General features: G+C 42.9%; 1 protein-coding gene across 3 annotated transcripts in view; it reads right to left on the bottom strand.

The window, feature by feature from the left end:
* dgkg (diacylglycerol kinase, gamma) overlaps positions 1–20,134 on the bottom strand; it is a 131,660-nt gene that overhangs the window by 57,435 nt on the left and 54,091 nt on the right. For all 3 annotated transcript variants that reach the window (XM_074694662.1, XM_074694664.1, XM_074694663.1), the window contains 9 exons: positions 19,818–19,906; positions 19,265–19,381; positions 18,540–18,638; positions 17,559–17,666; positions 17,405–17,478; positions 16,412–16,486; positions 11,155–11,240; positions 10,953–11,042; positions 3,469–3,629 (listed from right to left, as the gene is read on the bottom strand). In XM_074694662.1, coding sequence (XP_074550763.1) covers positions 3,469–3,629; positions 10,953–11,042; positions 11,155–11,240; positions 16,412–16,486; positions 17,405–17,478; positions 17,559–17,666; positions 18,540–18,638; positions 19,265–19,381; positions 19,818–19,906 — 899 coding nt within the window. The remainder of the gene's footprint in view (positions 1–3,468; positions 3,630–10,952; positions 11,043–11,154; positions 11,241–16,411; positions 16,487–17,404; positions 17,479–17,558; positions 17,667–18,539; positions 18,639–19,264; positions 19,382–19,817; positions 19,907–20,134) is intronic.

The raw sequence follows: 20,134 nt of genomic DNA, 5'->3' as shown, positions 1-20,134 counted from the left end.
GCTGGCTTTGCGGAAGTCTTTTCGTTGACAGACACGCCCCCATATGGAATATCACTCTCTGATTGGACGCTGCAGCAGCTCAGACTTCTCTACATGAAACTTCACAAACACAACAGAGTTCAATGAGAGAAAAGACGAGCTTAAGGGTCCATTTACACGACAACGGTTTTAGGATGAAACGCAAAAGTTTTATTGGGTTTCAGCCTCGTGTTAACACAGAAACGGCGTTTCAGCCAACCTTAAACGCAAACTTGTGAAAACGACCTCCAGAGTGGGATTTTTCTGAAACGCTGCCAACACCATTGCCGTGTTTAGCCGCGTTTTCAGTGGAAACACTGACGTCACACTTCGCTCCTCACGAGCACATACAACAGGACAATAGTACCGTTGCTATGATCGTAGCAAACTACCGTGTTGTGCTTGTGCTGATCAATCTACTGTACCTGCTAACTGTCTTTATACAAAACGTGCATCTGTTGCTCCGCTTTTTAACTTAGTATTCCCCAATACACCAGATGATCGGCTCACCTCTGCTTCGGTGGGGATCTCCCAAAAGCAGACAAGACAGTTATAGCGTCATCTACAGGCCTGGCATGCTTACTACAGCGTTTTCAGTCCCTCTGTGTTTCCGTGTAAATGCAGATTTTTTTCACTGTGTTTCAGCATTTTCAGATGAAACATTGTCGTGTAAACGGGGCCTTATACAGTCACTGAGGATCATTCAGAGACCAGCCATAAATCTGATAATAAAGTGTCTGTTGAGAGTTTAAAGCACAAAATACTGAACACTACCATCATAAAAAGCAATATAATGAAGGATTAATACTGAAACCTGAAATCTAATAAATAATATCTTCCTGAAAAACAATAAACTAGTTTATATTAATAAGTTTTAGAGTTCACAATCAGATGCCCTCTAGATAAAGGTTAAATAATTTATAAATAATCTAACAATTACGCATTTTGTAAAGTCATCCATGAGCTTCTCAGGTTCACAGGTTAAAGGAACAGACAAAGATCTGTAACTGTTTCTGTTTGATCAGAGTTATTACAGCGCACATGTGTAGACACACAAACAGCTGTTAGAGCTGACTGACAGATGATCCAGAGGTGATCAGCTGATGTCATCACTGACACTCGTCGCTTCTTGTGACGCCCCGGAGGAGAGGATGTCCCATTGCTCTAAAAACGAATCTCCTCCATCCTCTCTCCTCTCTTCATTTCCTCATGTCTCTTCATCATCTCTGGAGGGAGGGACTAAGACGCAAGTGAACGACACAAGTGGAGGAAGGAAGGATGGAACTTTGAGACGCACCCACTGAGTATTACTTGTTGGTCTTACATGATGAAACTTTATGTAATTGTGTCTTTCATTTTTTCATTTTCACTTTGTCTCATTTTAATCTGATCAAACAACAATCATTCACAAACAGTGGTTATGCACAAATTTGTGCCTGAATTGTGTGTAGGAACATTTGATTGATAAATCTGTGATTCATCAATATTTTCTTACTTGAATTTGTTCTTACTCTACAAACAAATTTAGAACCTCTTCATGGGTACCTATCACATTTGAAATTATAAGGTACCGATGTCCGGTACCTGGCAATCGGTACCGGTACTCAACGGTACTTTTTTTTGGTACTTTTTATGTTTATATGGTAAAAACTTTCAATTTGTTTGATAATAAAATATAAAGATTTTTAAACTAAACATATTTATTCTTCAATATATAACATTGCACTGCTGTGTTAGTGTTCACCACAGAAAATCGCCTTCTCTCCCACCCCCTCCCAGTCACAAGGATGAATTTAGGTACCTAAACATGGTACCTTTTGGTTTTATGTGAATTGGTACTATTAAAGTACCTAATTCAGTACCCATCCTCACAAATAACGATGACCAGCTCTCTCAGAAAATGTAAACACATACACTTTTAACTAAATTCGTGACACATTTAGACTACTCTCAGTAAAAAAATTTCTTGAATAGAATTTAAAAATAAAAACTATGGTGACTAAATGTATTAAATACCCATGATACTGATGCATATCCATCCCTATCATACATATAATATTGACTTTTAAATTGAATATTTAGTTTTAGAATTAAAAATATCTCAATGAACATTTTAAATGTCACATTTTTGATGTTAATCAAATCACTGGGTACCTTAAATGCAGCATCTCTAATGGAGGTCAGTTATAAAGCATGTTTCTGAATGTAAACTGAATGAAGACATGAAACAATTGCTTCTCCTAATGACTTCATACATTTTCTGAGCAAATGACAAACACACAGCTTCACTGATCACCTAAACTGATTTATTTGTTCTCAGAAATATGTTTTTCTGACTCATCTGTTTTGTGATATTTTCAATCCACCACAACATTTTAAATCCCTCCCTTCTTTTCTTATAGTCAGAGATATTTTTTAAATTACTCCCAACACACCGTGTGGCATTTAATGTTCCCCTTGTCAGAGGGATAGTAAGACACCCAGGCAGAAACGGTAAAGGGCCTTAGAGAGGCAGTAGCTGACTCATGTTCATCTCTTGTAGATGTGGGTTAAATAAAAGTATCAGTGTTAAAATGAGTTTGTTTCAAAAAGCTTAACTCAGAGCGCAGATGGTGCTGCATGAGGTTAGCCCTCGCGCAGGTGGCCCAGGTTCAAATCCAGCCTGTGGCCTATTTCCTGCATGGCACTCCCCACTCTTAGCCTGTTTCCTGCTCTATCCACTGTCCTCTCTAATATCTAATCAAAGGCATAACCCCCCCCGCCCCCAAATAACTTTAAAAAAGCTCAACTCTGCTTTAAAAGAGGTTTGTGTCAAAAAGCAGCCACAGTTTTCCTCCGGACTTCCATGCAGGTATGATAAAGTCTTTGAACTTTCTGTGTTTCACCTGGTATATGTAACTGAGACACTTCAGTGACCTGCTGTGAGGACTTGTCCCTCGTCTGAACACACTCAGGCTAAATGAGCAGAGCAGCAAAGGGACGACTTCACATAGACCTTGTTTGTCACCTCTGTGGAAACGTCCCTGAGCCTTCAGACAAGCGTCTCCATCAGGACCAGATAAAAAGGTTGCTAAGCAACTGGAAACCTGGCAGCATGTCTCTTTCCTCCAATTAAAGACGAAACTCTGACCACAAGGGAGCAGAGCCTTGCTGATGAATCTGCTAATTGCTCCAGGCCACAAAGACCCGGTAATCTTTGTCATCTACTGTCAGCGTTACAACAAAGCAGCTCCAGGAGAGAGTCTGATAGACGATTTATCAGAGACGTTTCAGTGTTAGCTTAAAACAATCAAACCATCTGGCATGTTTCATTAAAGATCACACAACTCTTCTCAGCTCTTACATCTTTGTTTGACTGGTTTCTATATGTAAGACTCTTTTCAGTGAGGTAGAGTGAACAGTTCGAAGTAAAACATTTAACGTGATGTGACAGAAATCGCAGTCTCCTACCACCCCGATGGAAAAATAGTTGTTGACAATGCTGTATGGGACTGGGTCTCCTTTCTCCTCTTTGTCATCAGGAACAATGTCGATGTTCCAGCGGTCCAACACCACCTCTGTGCTGTGCTCAATGTCCCGCAGGAACTTCAGCAAGCTGCCACCTTCGTAACCTGGAGGAACACACCAAAACAGAGTGTGAAGCAAGAGAACGACAAATACACAAACAAAAAGACAACTACCACTCTCTGTGAGCTCTAGACAGTGTAGAGGAGTTTCTCAATCCCAAAACTGAGGACAGGTCCATCAGTCTTTGGGCCGGTATTTAAATCAATCACCATCAACCCACTTTTCCTTTCAGGGTCACAGGGTGCTGCACCTATGGGTGATTTAGAACAAACTAATCAAACTGATGTGGATATGTTTAGACTATGGGAGGGCGCATGATCATGCAGAAACACTGAAGGGCTCTAATTTTGTGGCGCACCGCATAGGGCGCAAGCCTGGCGCACCCTGCGCAGTGTTAATTTCATGCGGCGCACCGCCGTGCGCTGCCAATTTGACAATTTAGTAGACCGTCTGCGCAGAGATGGGTGTGACGGCGCGCCAGAGGGAGGTGTCAGCAGATTCATGTTGGCGCAGTGACAATTTCGTGCCAAAAACAGTGCAGAAAGTGCGCTGAAAGCTCGCCAGCTCCAACCTGGTCAATTCTCTGCGCAAAGCGGAGTGCACCCTCCACAGCTGTAATTTGGTGACAGGCGCACGTGTGCTCACGTCAACAAAGCCTCAGAGGCAGGTTTCCAGAGTGTCAGGCACATTTTAATGCAATAAACAATCACAGCAATCACTATTTAATGTAACTGTCTGAACCAGCATATACATTTATATCTATATTAACTGTCCCGTCACATCTGATGTCAGATTAAAGCCGTTTGTCATAATGGAAAGTTAACCTGACGGCAGCTGGAAGTTTGATGCACATCTTACAATTAAACAATAAACAGTCTTTACATCTGATACTGAGTATATATCTGGTTCTCTCATTTCATTTAATTCAAAGAAAAGAGGGAGAGAAAAGACGAAGAAAAAAGAGACAAAATAAATGTATGTCACTTAAGGCTGGACAATCAATTGGATTTTAATCGTGATTTCAATTTTGCCATCTGACAATCATAAAAACAATATAATCGAAGAAAAACAATTAATATGCCACACAGTGTAGATGTATGCAAGTTCCTGTGCTTCATAGCTCTTCTGTGTTTCATGTGCAGCCACAGCGAGTGTGTGTGACCTATGTGTATCAATAATACTGTATGTGCCACTTGCTGGTTCTTTAAAGTTCTGTTTAAATCAGTACTGAAGTTTCTGAATAAATGAATAATTGTGTATATTAATTGTGATTTCAATATCACTTAAAATAATCGGGATTCTTATTTTTACCATAATCGCCCAGCCCCAATGTCACTCAGGATTTACCCGTGATTTCCCATATTTCTCTGTTTTAGTCTTTATTTTTAACCTGATCTAAAAAGATGGAGTACATTATTGTAAGGAGGATGAGGTGGAGACATCAGGAGAGTATACAGTATATCACCAAAGGTTCTGCTATTTGGTGAGGACAACCCAGGAGTGCAGGTGGATCAAAAGTATTCTGAATGGATAAGCCAGCTGTGTAACTGTCTCTTCATTTTGTACTCCTATTAATGACAAAGGAACAGATTACGTCTGTCCTTGGAGCTGGCCCACACGGTGACGTGCTTCGTTTCCTCCGATGCGCCCCGCTGTCCATTCTCCTGCTGCAGGGACAGCGGCTCTGACTGTCTCCGCTACCGGGTCTTTCCAGCATGTTTCCGCGGTGCTGGGGATCAGTCAGACCAATCAGACGCTGCGCCTCGGCTGCAGGGCATTTTAAGGCGAGGAGAGACGCTCATTTGATTGGTGAAAACAGTGCTCGGCTGTGTTAAACCCACTCACGGCTTCTCTCCTCCCTCTCTGCCATGCGCAGCTCTGCCCTCCTCTGCGCTCCTCTGCGCTCCTCTGCACCTTGAATGCGCCTCTCTTGGCACTGCAGGAAACTTGCAAAGTGCACCCTGTCTGTGCGGGTCTGCGCAAAGGCCAGGGCAGGGGAGGTGCGCCTAGGTTTGTGCCTGGTCTATGAAATTAGAGCCCGAAGACTCAAAACAGGCTAGGGATTCAAACCAAGACTTTTGTCTTGCTGAGAGGCCACAGCACTTACCACTGCAGAACCATCACATGCAAGAGTAAACATGACCTCAGATCATTTTTTAGGCCACTCCTGTATCACATCTGGGCCATATGTTGTAAAATGATTCCAAGACAAATAATGCTTCAGGTTTGTGGAATAAGAATAGAAATGTGTTTCAGGGACATTGGTGTTTTTAAAGATGGTTGAAAATAAAAATTTAAATGGATGTAGTCAGCCATAGTGTGAGTTTATATCTGTTAACCCTGACAGACTGATCAAACGTTTCTAAATGTATCATTTCACCTCCTGTGTGTTTAAACCTTCAGGCTAAGCTGGGAACCAGGAACACAATTGGCACTGATTAGTCTGCCACTTCACACACACCACTGCCGTCACCACCTCCAAACTGGCCTGACGGCACCCTGGGGAGCCCTCTGGGTCTACGCTGCATCTAACAGTCAGGCATCTTGATAGGGATTGGAGGCGGAAGTGTGCTCAGGGTCGTCACAAGGGCATGTATCTTAATGAGTCTCATTACACCTAGAGCAACACGTTTATAACGTGAGTGTGTGAAACATGAGTGTGTGAAACATGAGTGTGTGAAACATGAGTTTGTTCATTAGTGTTCATTGTGAAAAAATGGGTTTCACAGAGACGTGACAGCATTCAGAGAGTAAACTATCTACCTTTCATATCAAACCCTCCTCTCTACTCACACACTCTTTTGGTGTGTGTGTGTGTGTGTGTGTGTGTGTGTGTGTGTGTGTGTGTGTGTGTGTGTGTGTGTGTGTGTGTGTGTGTGTGTGTGTGTGTCGCTCACTTAAGTGCCATGAAGGGTTTCTGACTCAGGTCTACATGTGACAACATAAAAACACCTCGCAGCTTTATCCCAGAGCTCAAACATTAAATCTGGGGTTGCTGACGGCATCAGGAAACACGTAAACACGTAAATCTGTCAATAATAAAAACAGGAAACAGTCATCTCAGTGTGTTAACAGATGTCAGAAATAAAGAAAAAATACATGTTATAAAGAGATAGTTTTGTTTTTGTTGAGTTTTTGTTTTAGATCTCCCATCTTGCTATATCAGAATTTCACAGTTTCTTTTAATGAACAAGGATATGGCAAGAAAAATTATATAATTTATCTGAATATCTTATGCTTTTTTTTTTTACAGATTCTTTTGGATTTCCTGAACTATATATTCTAAAAGATATGCAAGAGTTATTTGGATGTTCGAGTTTTTAAAGAGGGTATCTATCAGAGTATGTGAAGATACAGAGACACTGATATTTCCAGGTTGAAGAATTAAATGTTTCATTTCAGCCAAAACATGTCTGGATATGTTTAAGCTATGCAAGCTATTTTCAACTTTTAGTTATTTTAAATTCTATATTTTCTTTTTTCTTTTGATTATTTTTTGATGTCAAAAAAGAGGTGTTTCAACGATAAATAGAATTTGTTGAGATTACATTAAGACATGTTTCTTAAGATATTTCTAAAGGTTTCAGGGATTGAAATATTTCTCCAAACGTCAGAACTAGGGCTGTCATTTTAACGCGTTAACTAGATTAATTAATTACACCGCAAATTAATGCATTATAAAAATTAACACAGATTAGTCTGGATCCCAAAGCTGCGGGGCGTTCAAAGACGCACTTATTTTCAAATGTCTGGCACATACAAACCATTTGTCCTACTTGGAATAATGGTGTTCTTGTCAGATTTTTACATTTCTGACGGTCCCTGAATGTTTCACACCTGACATCAGCAACATGCTTTAAACCGGGGGGAAGAGGGAGCGCTTTTTGGGTGACTGCCGTCCACATCGTGTTTATTCACACGTCCTCTTTGAAAATCTGCAGAAAATCAACCGTTTGCTCTAGCTCAGTTCAGTAAATAGATAATTCTACACTATTTACTGCATTAAACAAGCCCTGAATGATCGACATATGTCCTGTATTTAAATCTAAAGAATTCTTTGAAATGCTTCCATCTTCCTGGTGTCATGTTTCAGCTTGGGGCTGCTCTGCACCAATGAGCAACAGTTTGTGTGTTCAGAGCATGTAAAACTGAAAATACTTCACTTTTCTTTGATCCAAGACTTGAGTTAAGTGTTTTGTACATAGTTCCTCACAGTTTTTAGCCTTTAGCCCTGGTTCTCCTGACCTCATAGAAGTATAGAAGTTCATATTGCAGTGAAAATTGAGTCAACATGGAGTAAAGATGTGACTGAAGCAAAATCCATCCTAAAAATCAAATCAGCTTATCTTAGGTGCAGGACTGTGTAGATTTTGTAAAGATAGAACCATAAAACTTTTTTAATGTGTTCCTTATGCATCAGGGTACCTAAAAATGTGTTGTATATACTCCCACCTTATTTTTAAATGTTTTTTAATGTAATTTTAATGTCCTGGAATTCAAATTCTTTATTTTGGGACCTCAAGCAGATATGAGATTAAAATGCAATTAATTATATTAATTAATTACAAATCTTGTAATTAATTAGATTAATTTTTTTAATCGCCTGACAGCACTAGTCAGAACACTTCAGGAATAGGGTGCAGATGGTCTAGCAGTTTAGGTTGCACCCCATGAGGTTCACCCTTGAGCTGGTGGCCTGGGCTAAACCCAGCCTTTGGCCTGTTTCCTGCATGTCATGTCACTCCCCACTCTCAACCGGTTTCCTACTCTGTCCACTGTCCTCCTTCCTTACTGAGCAGACATGACAGCCCCCCAGGAAAAGTTCAGATACTGTCAAACTTCCAGAGATGCTCTGTGATTTATCAGGATTTTCCTTGACAATGTTAGGAAGAGGATGAAAATTCAGTATTGTCCAGAAATGTCCGTATCAATTTCATGATTTGTCAAAATACCTCAAAACTTTTCAGGATACTCCAGAGCCAGCCTGTCTGTCATTGTGTTCATCCTCTGGAGACCATGATCATCAGGCTAATATTTATTCTTTCATGGTTTTTAAAACCCTGCACAGTGTCCGTTGGTGTCCATCCCCAAACTGCAGGGGGCGGTGTATCACAAATGTACAAATTTTCGAAAGTGCATTGCATGGACATTCTCCATGTGAAAAGGACTGCCCGGGGGGGGGTAGGTGCAAAAATGACATCATTTGTCTGCGCAGAAACCACGGACACATCAAGCATAAATCAGCCTTGACGCACACATACCTCTGCCCTCCCTCCTGCTGCACTCTGACCCGCTCACGGCCTTCCTGATTCCTTAACTAAGGGTCAAACACACCAACATGTGCACTGAACACCGAACTAACAGCAGGGCTGTTGCAGTATGAAAACCGGAGTCTGTATGTGTGGCAGTGGGCAGAAAGTGAGGGAGGTATGTTGTGGTTATGTCACATGTTTTTGTGAAAAAAAAAGGGTTTCCATTGCACTTTTGCAATAAACTTAAACACTGCATGAGAGTGTTTCACCTTTATATCAAAACTTGAGAGCTTTTTTTTTTTTTTTTTAATTTGGCGTTTCCATATATTTTTTAAAATTGCCATATTTAGGTTTTTAGCAATTATAGATGTAATGGAAACACAGGCTATTTTAATGCTTATATTGTTGGTTTGTAGTAACTGTCAGTAGCTGTGTTTTATTACACCTTTTTGTGAACATAAAAGGGAGATTTCTGAAGTTTCAGAAAAAAACAATGGTGCCTTGAAATTTTTGACCATTATGACTAGAACTTTAGTTGGATGCTCCACTGATAGTGATGCCGGATCATGAACATTTTAGTTTTTGTCCACTGGTCAAACTGTCGGCTGAAAACATTAACTAAAAAATATCAACCCCAGCTCGCCTGATGCCTTCACTATTGACAGTCAAAAACACAAACATCTGCACTGAACACAACTAACAGCAGAGCTCTAACAATATGAGCGCCAGAGTCCATATATGTGGCAGTGGACACGTACTCAGGACTTTTGGGAGAGGATTGTGGCCGAAGAGGTGAAGGAGGTACATTGTTATAACAATGTAATGTTTTTTTGCAGAAAAAGTGTTTCCATTGCACTTTTTTGGTTAACTTCAATATCAAAACTTCTGAAAAAACACCTCACAAGAGTGTCTTGTTTTAGTGTTGTCATTACAATGTTTATTGTGATATTTAGCTTTTGCACAATTCCAGCTGTAATGGAAACACAGCTAGTCTGACATCTCTACTAAAAACTGATCACACAAGGATAATCCTAGCTCCCGTGGCCCCCCTGCTGCAGTACGTCTCTATCAGACCCCTAAGCTCTACCTTCAGTGTTTATTTCTGGGAAACATGATCTAATGGAGTCTGGAAGCCCCCTTGGACCTGGAGGCTTATTGACCAAATATCATTCATAATCCTGTGTAAGTGCTCTGCAGGTCCTCCAGGCAGCAACAATCCAGCAGTCATCAGCAGACACTCTAATTACCACACAAACACTGGGACAAATCAGCGCCTGGCAGAGACTTTCAGCACATGAGCTCTGCATATTAACACTTCTTAATGTGACCCAGTAGACCTGCCGCTTCCCGTCTTTCATTTCCTAAACACGTGCCCACTTTCTCCTGTGCGTCTGACATCCCTCCTGAACCTGCTCAAAGTGTTGGAGCTGAGGACGAGTCCATGAGCCAACTGTTTTACACCTGGTGTGTCTGTTGGATGCTCATGATGCTCAAGATTTTCAGCTTCTAATAGAGGTGGGAGACAAAAATTGAAAATCGACATATCTTAATTTTTTGTTTGACAATATCAAAATTGAGATTCTTTGTCAAAAAGTCAATTCTTTTTTTTTTTTATTCAAGTTCTTAATTTCAGACTGGTTTATAAACTGGATTAAAAAAAGTTACCACTTTTCTCCAGCTGAGGGTGAAATGTTTCTCTCTAACTCATGTAATGTGCATTTTATGGGAAAATATGGCTCCTGATGCAGTCTGTAGACATTATCATCATCATTTAACTTTTTTCACATGGTCTGGTGTTTAAAAAAGCAAACTAAAAATAGCAAAAATCGCAGTTATCGAAGAATTGCAATTTATTGAATCCACACCCCAAAAATTTTGATAGAATCAAATCGGTTGAGTAGCATATCACCCCAGCCCCATTTTCCAAGGTGTTTATCTACTCTTTTATTTTATAACCCTTCAGATCAGCATTGTATTTGTTTTTATGGAAGCAGGTGTGAGCTTTGAACATGCTGAGCTGATCAAACAGACCTCACTGAATAAGTTTCATATGTTTCCATGACGACATTAAGTTGTGTAAGTTCATACACACAAGAAACTGAGCTAGTGTCTCACCTCCTCCCCAGCGTAAGCAGCGAGCAAGGTCATTCCCTGTACCAAGAGGGAGGATGGCCACTGGAGGGTGTTTGGCAAAGTTTGCTTTATCTGCAGACAGAGAGAGACACCATCAGGCTGAGGTCCAGAGAGAGGAACAGTCCTCAAAGAGGGAGAGGAAGGACATCACTCTGGCTTTGAAGCTGTAGAGAAGAGTGTGTACCTATACAGTCGAGGATCCAGCCGACGGTGCCGTCACCTCCACAGGCAAGCACGCGGAAGTTTGGGACGTCATGAAAAAAGTTAAGTCTGTGAGGAAACAGGAGAAAGAGGATTTAACATCTGTGCCTCCAAACTGAATGAAAAGTTGAACTTGTCTGGTGCTTAAGACCTGGTTTCTCAGCTCTAGATGAATTAATGAGAGGAGCTAAATGCTAACGACACAAGCACAAACACACACAAACTTTACTCAATGGACACTGGCGGCCACAGCATCCTCATAGAGCAGCCTGAAAGAGTGTCCTCAGGGATCAGCCTCAGAAAGTATCTTCAGATAGTGTCCTCAGAGAGCAGCCTCAGAGAGCAGCAACAGAAAGCGGTCATCCTCAGAAAGAGGCTTCAGGGAGCGGTCAAAGAGCACAGTCAATAAGTGTGCCCTCAGAAGCGTCCTCAGGGAGCAGCCTCGGACAGTGGCCCGGGAGTGGTCACACAGAGTGCTCAAAAAGACCTGCCACAGAGAGCTGCCAAAGAAAGTGGCCTCAGAGGGTGGTAACACAGAGCCGTCACAGAGAGGACCCTAAAAAGCATCCTCAGACAGTGGCCAAAGAGAGCTGCCTCAAAATACAGTCAAAGTGAGCTGACACAGAGAGCTGCTACAGAAAAAGGGTCACAAAAAGCTGCTACAGGGAGCATCCTCAGTATGCTGCCACAGAGAGGCCACAAGAAGCATCCTCAGAGGGCAGTCTAAGACAGGGTTTGTAGAGAGCAGCAACAGAGAGCAGTCACAGAGAGCAGCCACAGAGAACGACCAAGGGGGGAGTGTCCTCAGACAGCAGCCTCAGAGTGCATCCTCAGAGAGTGTTCACACAGAGTGGTCCACAGAGCAGCCTCAGAGAGCAGCCTCAGAAAGTAGCTTCAAAGATCATTTAGATAGCAGCTATTACAAAGAGGGTCCTCTAAAGTGGCTTCCTAGGGTGGTCAAAGACAGCAGCCACAGAGTGACCACAGAGTGTCTTTAGACAGCAGACTCAAAAAGTGCCCTCAAATTGTGTCCCCCAGAGAAAGTTCACACAGAACTGCCTCAGAGAGCAGCCTAAAAAGTGTCTTCAAAGAGCGCTCTTAGACATCAGCAGCAAAGAGGAGTCACAAAGACTTGTCACAGAGAGCAGCCTCAGAGAGCTGTCAAGGAGAGAAGCCTCAGAGAGCGTGTTTACATAGAGACAACAGAAAGCTGCCTCAGAGAGCTTGCCAGGATGGGTTAGGGTTAGGGTTAGGGTTAGGGTTAGGGTTAGGGTAAGGGAGTGTCCTCAGAGACCTGTCACAGAGGGGAGCCTAAGAGCGCAGTCAAAAAGAGTAGCCCCAAAGAGCAGCCCCAGAGAGCTGCCTCAGAAAAAGTTCACAGAGCAGCCTCAGAGAGAGTTCACAGAGCAGCCTCAGAGAGAGTTCACAGAGCAGCCTCAGAGAGCAGCCTCAGAGAGAGTTCACAGAGCAGCCTCAGAGTGCAGCCTCAGAGAGCAGCCTCAGAGAGCAGCCTCAGAGAGAGTTCACAAAGCAGCCTCAGAGTGCAGCATCAGAGAGCAGCCTCAGAGAGAGTTCACAAAGCAGCCTCAGAGTGCAGCATCAGAGAGAGTTCACAGAGCAGCCTCAGAGAGAGTTCACAGAGCAGCCTCAGAGTGCAGCATCAGAGAGAGTTCACAGAGCAGCCTCAGAGAGAGTTCACAGAGCAGCCTCAGAGTGCAGCCTCAGAGAGCAGCCTCAGAGAGTTCACAGAGCAGCCTCAGAGTGCAACCTCAGAGAGCAGCCTCAGAGAGCAGCCTCAGAGAGCAGCCTCAGAGAGAGTTCACAGAGCAGTCTCAGAGTGCAGCCTCAGAGAGCAGCCTCAGAGAGAGTTCACAGAGCAGCCTCAGAGTGCAACCTCAGAGAGCAGCCTCAGAGAGCAGCCTCAGAGAGAGTTCACAGAGAGCTGCCTTAGAGAGCAGCCTCAGAGAGCAGCCTCAGAGAGAGTTCACAGAGCAGTCTCAGAGTGCAGCCTCAGAGAGCAGCCTCAGAGAGAGTTCACAGAGCAGCCTCAGAGTGCAACCTCAGAGAGCAGCCTCAGAGAGCAGCCTCAGAGAGAGTTCACAGAGAGCTGCCTTAGAGAGCAGCCTCAGAGAGCAGCCTCAGAGGGCGCCTCATAGAGCAGCCTCAGAGAGTAGCCTCAGAGAGCTGCCTCAAAAAGATTTGCCTCAGAGAGATCTGCTTCGGAGAGATATGCCTCATAGAGAGCTCACAGAGAGCAGCCTCAGAGGGCGCCTCATAGAGCAGCCTCAGAGAGCAGCCTCAGAGAGCAGCTGCAGAGAGCAGCCTCAGAGAGCATCCTCAGAGAGTAGCCTCAGAGAGATATGCCTCAGTGAGAAAGAGTTCACAGAGAGATGGTTTCTTTCACCTCGCTTGGAAAATATTTACCAAAAAATTGCAGCATTTTAGGTCTTTTTTGTTGTTGTTTTTTTTCCTGAAACAACATGAATGCAGTGTTCATTCTCCATAAAACTCAGATCAAGGTTATAATAGTTTTGGATTTGTCATTATAGTTTAGTTTTAGTTAGTTTTGATTTTTTTTCCATTACAGTTTAGTTTTAATTAGTTTTAGAGCAGGCAATCTAGTTTTTATTTTTTTTTGCAACAAGGCTTAGTATTAATTCAGTTTTAGTTTTTTAATACCTTATTAACCAGGTGCAGGATTCAAAAAGGTCAGAGTAAATTTTTTGTAATACTGTTTATTTTCAAGTCCATCATAGTGCTCACTGCTATGTCAATGCTGATACTGAACTGTTGGCTGCTGCCTTCAACACAAGAAAATAATATAAACTTGATATAAAAAATATAAACATAAATTATATAAAAATAATTTTAAACTAAAGTTCATAAAATTAATATAAACTGAAACTATATAAAACAATATAATATGAGCTTAAATATTTAGAAACTTGGGGACTCTAACAAGAAAGACAGACTTAAATACAATTAAAGTCATACTCACATGTAATTAAACTATTACAGATGCTCTGATTTATTGCTCCACTACGTTTTGTGGCAGCACAGCACACAGCCAGTCATAGCAGTAAACAAGCACTTCCCAGTATGTCGCTTTGATGGTGCAGTACGGCACTGACAACTGCTGAAAACTGTCATAAAATTGGTCAGGAAAATGTGTCAGATTAATTTAAACCCTAAAGGCTATTAACATTAAAACTAAAACTAAGGGCATTTCTCTATAATTTTAGTTAGTTTCAGTTAGTTTTGTGAACACAAGATACAGTTTTAGTTTACTTATCGTTTTTGTTTTCTTTTTTAGTTTTCATTAGTTAGAGTTACCTGCAATGTTTTTTAAATTTTAGTTTTCGTTTCTAGGTTCATTTTAGTAAACTATTATAACCTTGACTCAGATATTTGGTGTAATATAAGCTTATATTCAACAATGAGCCCTGGTTAGAAACTTCAGCAGTCATTTCGGTTCATCAGAGTTATTTTCTTGACACTGGCAGGAATTTTGTGACTATGTCACCTCTGATCAGATCCACAATCACAGCATGAAGTGTCAGTTCATCAAGACTGTTGTGACAGTGGCTCAGTGGTAAAGTTGGAGGAAGGTTAGTGATTTGATTTCAGGTCCAACTGCCCTCATACCAAGTCTCCTCTGGATGATGCTGAACAGTGCCCACCAGTACATGGATTGAAGAACTGCAGCTCCCTCCACTCGCCCAGGAGGGGCTGGGCATTTCCTCTTTATGGAGCCTGGCATCAAACTAAACCTTTCTCTGCTAACATGAATCATGAATAAAGCCTCTTAGCGCTGACTGTTTCAGGCTTCATGTGTGACAGTCTGGAGATGAATGCTGAGGAAGAGGCTGAAACAAACAGTTATAAGTGACAGCACAGCAAGGGACTGCATTCACTAAACAAATCCCTCAGAGCTGCTGAGCCTGTTGCTAAGGAGTGCATGGTAACAGAAGAGTTCAGCTGAGTGTGGGTTAAGCCTCCGAGGACAGCAGGCCTGCGTTCAATCAGTGTTTTTCTGGATGCACGTGTTAGCTAAAGCTCTCTGCAGTACATCACCTCAGGAAGCGGGTTAGAGACGCCTTGGCTCAGACTCCTTCAATCGTACAACTCAGTTTGACACTTTCTACCTTAACAAGGAGCATTTAAAAGACCACCAAGGACAGAAGCTGGGGTGTCATTACACTGGAGTGAGTTTCTCCTACTTCTGCTCTGCATACCTGACTGATGATTCTACTCAGACTAGCTTTTGCTCATTAGTCAGTGCGCTAGCCCTTTTTTTTTTCTTTGAGCTGCAAGACTCTGGTTCAGAAAGTTGTGTCTGGACTCTGCAGCAGTATAAGAAACTACAGAAGGCCGAGCCTGAGAGCACAAAACTGAATCCTTCTCCAGTGTTCATATCACATCAGAGTCACAGCGCTGGTGTTTGACGCTGCATGTATCATCTACTGCATTCACCCCAGAGACCCCAATGCGTCATCGGGTCACTTTCCTACAACAGGCTCTCGAGGGCAGCCGCTCTGCTAGTCGTGACTGAGTGAGAGAGAGAGAGAGACATGAGCAGGGAAGGGCAGGGGAGAGCGAGAGAAGGGGGAGAGAGGGAGGCACATAAAAGGAAGTGAAAGAAAGGCGAGGGGAGCTCTTCACCTTCAAGGTGAAGCATTTACTGCTGCTCTGCTCTGGACAAAAGGCGAAACAGCATTCATTTCAAAGTACAAGCTGTGCTCGACTCTGACGTGTGTGTGTGTGTGTGTGTGTGTGTGTGTGTGTGTGTGTGTGTGTGTGTGTGTGTGTGTGTGTGTGTGTGTGTGTGTGTGGATGTATTTGTTTGTGTGTGCGTGAAGGTCAAACACACGGTGCAGCAGTAACATGATGCTCCCATTCCCCTGGAGTGACCTCCACAGCAGGTTAGTTTGACATGAAGAGAGAGGCTCACACTGAGACCCTTCTTTAGCTCCATGGAGCAGCTCAGAGTGTCAGCCTCATGAAGAAGTTGAGTCCATCCCTCCTCCACACCCCAACAGACTGTCTAACACGTAGGAGTTCTTTCTGATCACGCTTCAGGCCCAGATCGTCCAAATATGAAACTCAGGTACCTGTGTGTTCACCTTCTGGAGGTTTCTCCTGTAGCTCAGAGTTTGAATGTGATGCAGAGGTTTGTGGATGAGAGCTTTACTCATGCACAGTCGTATAAACAGCATTAAATGCAATAAATCTTCTCTTACCCGACCATCGGCCCGCCTTGCTCCAAACTGTACACCTGCCTGGGGTTCAACAGGTACCTGAACTTCCTCAGCACTCTTCAAGAAAACAGAAAAACCAAAGATTTAAACTCAGACTCTTTAAAGGAAGAATAAAACCCTGTGAAGGTTGGTGAGCTGCACAAAGAGCGTGATGTTTTTCTGCAGACTTGCATGAAAAGATGAAAAGTTAGTTTGTGGAGGCACAACAAGAGATATAAGACACGTGATCCTACCTTTAACTTTGCTGTTCAATTAAACTGACCAAATGTTGAATTTAACTGAACTTTAATGTCTAACTTTAGAGCAGAGGCTTGTCCGTACTGACACACTAACACGTCATGAAGCTGAATAAAGCAATAAAAGGTTCACACAGGCAGAAATAGCATCAGAACAGCCTTTGCTTCCCTGCTGCAGTGATCTCTTTGTTGTATAGCATGTCTATTAATAGAAGATAATTTCCTCTCTAATGGTAGTAAAGAGTGTGTCTCTATGGAAACGTGTCAGAGCAGCAGGGTGTGATTGGTTTCTGTTGTGAGCAAAGCAACAACGAGGACATTTCTTTACAGCTGTGATGCTTTAAAGCTCATTTCATGCTGCGTTACAGCGCTCAGTTCAAAAACAGAGATGCCCTCTGTGACACAAATCCCTCTCTTTTACTGAGCTGTGGTTTTATTTCATCACAGGGGAGGTGGAGCGCTGGTAAAACACCAGTTACCTTTAAAAAGGAAGGATGTTGGATCGGCGGGCGGGTAAGGAAGGTCATATTCACCATGCAGGTTCATAAAATCAGTTTAGCACATTTTTAACAATTTTGGTTTCAGAGGAAGGGCTGGGTCATTAAAATGTAAGTGCAGGATTTTATACTGAATAGTAAAAATATATGCACTGTGCCTTTAAAAGGAGACAGAGTTTGGATCCACTGCTGTAAACTCTTTCTGCAGTAGTGTTAAGTAGGACCACCTGACACAGTCTCACCTCTCCCCCTGTCTCCCTCCACTCTTGGGGTTAACCATCACTAGCAGCGGGTGAGATCCAGGTAGAGGAGTGATCTGCAGAAATGAAGGAACGGATCTAAGCATCTCTGACGTTACGTACAACCTTCTTGATGCACAGCTGGATGAATGTGTACCTGCAGAGCTTGTCCGTCTCCAGGTGAGAACTTAAAGGTCTGGTTGGTCTCATCGGGGCTGGTGCTGGGCGGGGACTCTCCTTCTCCTCGCTTCACGGAGTGACGGTCCTAAAAAAGAAGAAGAATGGATCATGACTTAGTCTTTATATTCATTTATACGAGCAGAAAAAAAAAAAAAAAACAGCAGTGAGGATGCTGCAGGTTCATCAGAGAAAAGACAAGGCAGATGAATAAAACACAGAAAGTCTCGTTGACACTTGGAAAACTATTTTCTCCTGAAATCAGTCCTTTTTGAAGCAGTCATTTAGCTGTTTTTTTAACTTTAAAACTTGAAAAAGGCTCTTCAGGACTTGGTCCTCAAAAAAAAAACAGTGAAAGAGGAATCAAGTGTCACATCCAGAGTCTCAGAGATGACATGTTACACCCCACTGATAAAACCACACACTCCACTTTAAGCCCTCTGCAGGTGCAGGGGCTGAGTATTAATGAAGAAAATCTCAGTGATAACACACAGAGAAATCAGCCTGTCAGTGAAGTTTGTGTGAGAAGAACTTAAAAGTCTGAGCACAGAGCAGACAGGGTGAGAGGGACGCAGGCGTGCAGTGGATGACGCTCTGCTGGATGGCCGTGTGACTGAAACAGGAGCAGATCAAGTATGGTAGCTTAAAAGTCCTGAATTACTGATTGTTACCATCTCCTGAGATGGAATATGGATCTAAACTAAGGACAAACTTCTGCTGTCATCAGTGTTGGGCTTTGACTCCTTTCAATGAGCTAAATTATGTGAAATAGTCTGTAACAGCTGAGGGCTTAAAACAGATCAGACAGTTTGAGCAGAGACAGGATCCTCAAACCAAGGCCTGAGTAATGTGACAGGTAGAGCCTGAACCGTCCTCCTTCATGTGTTGAGGGGAACACTGCCTGCTGTGTTTGTGAGTGCTCTGTGTGTTTATCATACGAAGCAGAGAAAAGCCTCCTCACCAGGACGACGGGACAGATGTACGAGGGCAGCAGAGTGTGGTCCCTCAGGGCTCCTCCGTCACACTCGGGCTTCATGTTGGATGCACATTTATTATGGAGCTACAGAGGAGAGGAGACAGAAGAAGTGTGGGCGAGATCCATCTGTGACACTCAGAGCATCAAACGTTAGCAGGACAAGACGCTTCTAAAGGCAGAGCGCAGCATTGAACATGAAACCAGAACGCTGTCAGGAGGGGGAAAAGGAGCAGCTTGTTTCTGAGCAGGCCTGGCGTGCTCACTACAACGTTTTCAGTCCCTCTGCGTTTCTGTGTTAACACAGATTTTCTTTTAGTGCGTTGTAGCGTTTTCAGGTAAAACGTTGTCATGTAAACGGGGCCTAAATCCTGGACTGAGGCTGCTGACAGCCAGAGAGAGCTTAGAGAAGAGGCCTTATGATGGGAAAACTACAGGACAAGGGTGACATCTGGTGGATATTCAAAGTACTGCATATCAAAATAAACTGCAAAAGCTGGGCCAGATCCAGAAAACAGAGCCAAATTAAGGCCTGATTTAGAACAGTTTTTCAAGGTTTCTAGAGTTGCTCACATGAGCAAGACCTCATTTTTGGCTGTAACATCTAAAAAATGACCCTTTCCTGAACTTTCTATGTAAAAGTGGCTCATAAGAAGGTGTAAGACAAAAAAATGTCTTAAATATATAGAAATGACATCAAAGCAGCGACTCACCGTGATCTGACACCACACACAGTGCAGCCCGGTCAGGCCCTGGTAACACTTGATGCTTCTGTGACAGCGGTCACACTTTGTCGGGGAGTTTCCCTCCATCCATATGTGCTGCATAGCCTGAAGAGAAGCAGAGAGGATGAGAGAAAGTCAGGACTGTGGTCTGTGTAATGTCTGTTTTTATCCAGTATTTTGAATCACTCCGGTTTGATTTTTCTCTGCTTTCTCTCCCCCCCCCTCCCCCTGCATGTGTGTTTGTGTCACTATCCACAGAAGTTTGATGCAGTCAGCTGTAAAAAGCAGCTTTTATGGTTAAAAGAAGCCCAAACATGCTGTCTGAGGTGAGATAATGCATCAATAAAGGATTCAGATAACAGGCCTGTTTCTGCAGGCTCTGATCTCTGCTGAGTCAGAGTAACTCCCTCCACCTCAGAGACGTCTGCTTATCTTTGCAGCTCAGTTGGAGTCAGAGGAGTCTGCAGCACAGACCTGCTCACTGTTCCTGCTTCATGCTATCTGTGCAGACTGATCTCTGTCATGTGTTTGAGGCTCTTACATTTGTGTGTCTGCGTGACTTGGCGTAGGTGCTGATGCAGGCGGCGATGTCTTTGGAAACACAGCGCTCGTGCACCGTGTACTTGCATGCTGTGGGAAGAAAAGTGGAAACAGTTTGAGTGGAATTCAATGGAAAAGGCAGAAAGATTAAAAACTCTCTGTTCTTAAGAAGTGCTGAAGAAGCAGCTCAGTCTGTGGGAGGATAAATGCAGAAAGAGTCTGTCAGAGTCTCTGCATCAGACTCTGACAATAACATCATCCTGAGAGAGCGTCCTGCAGAATGTAATCAGGTTCAATGAGATAAGACTCCTAATGATT

This window comes from Halichoeres trimaculatus, unplaced genomic scaffold (assembly GCF_033239565.1).
Source record: "Halichoeres trimaculatus isolate MK-OKI-2021-1 unplaced genomic scaffold, fHalTri1.1 fHalTri1_scaffold_19, whole genome shotgun sequence".
Taxonomy (NCBI): domain Eukaryota; kingdom Metazoa; phylum Chordata; class Actinopteri; order Labriformes; family Labridae; genus Halichoeres; species Halichoeres trimaculatus.
Note: the sequence above shows the minus strand (reverse complement) of the source record. Positions and strands in the feature narration are given on the sequence as shown.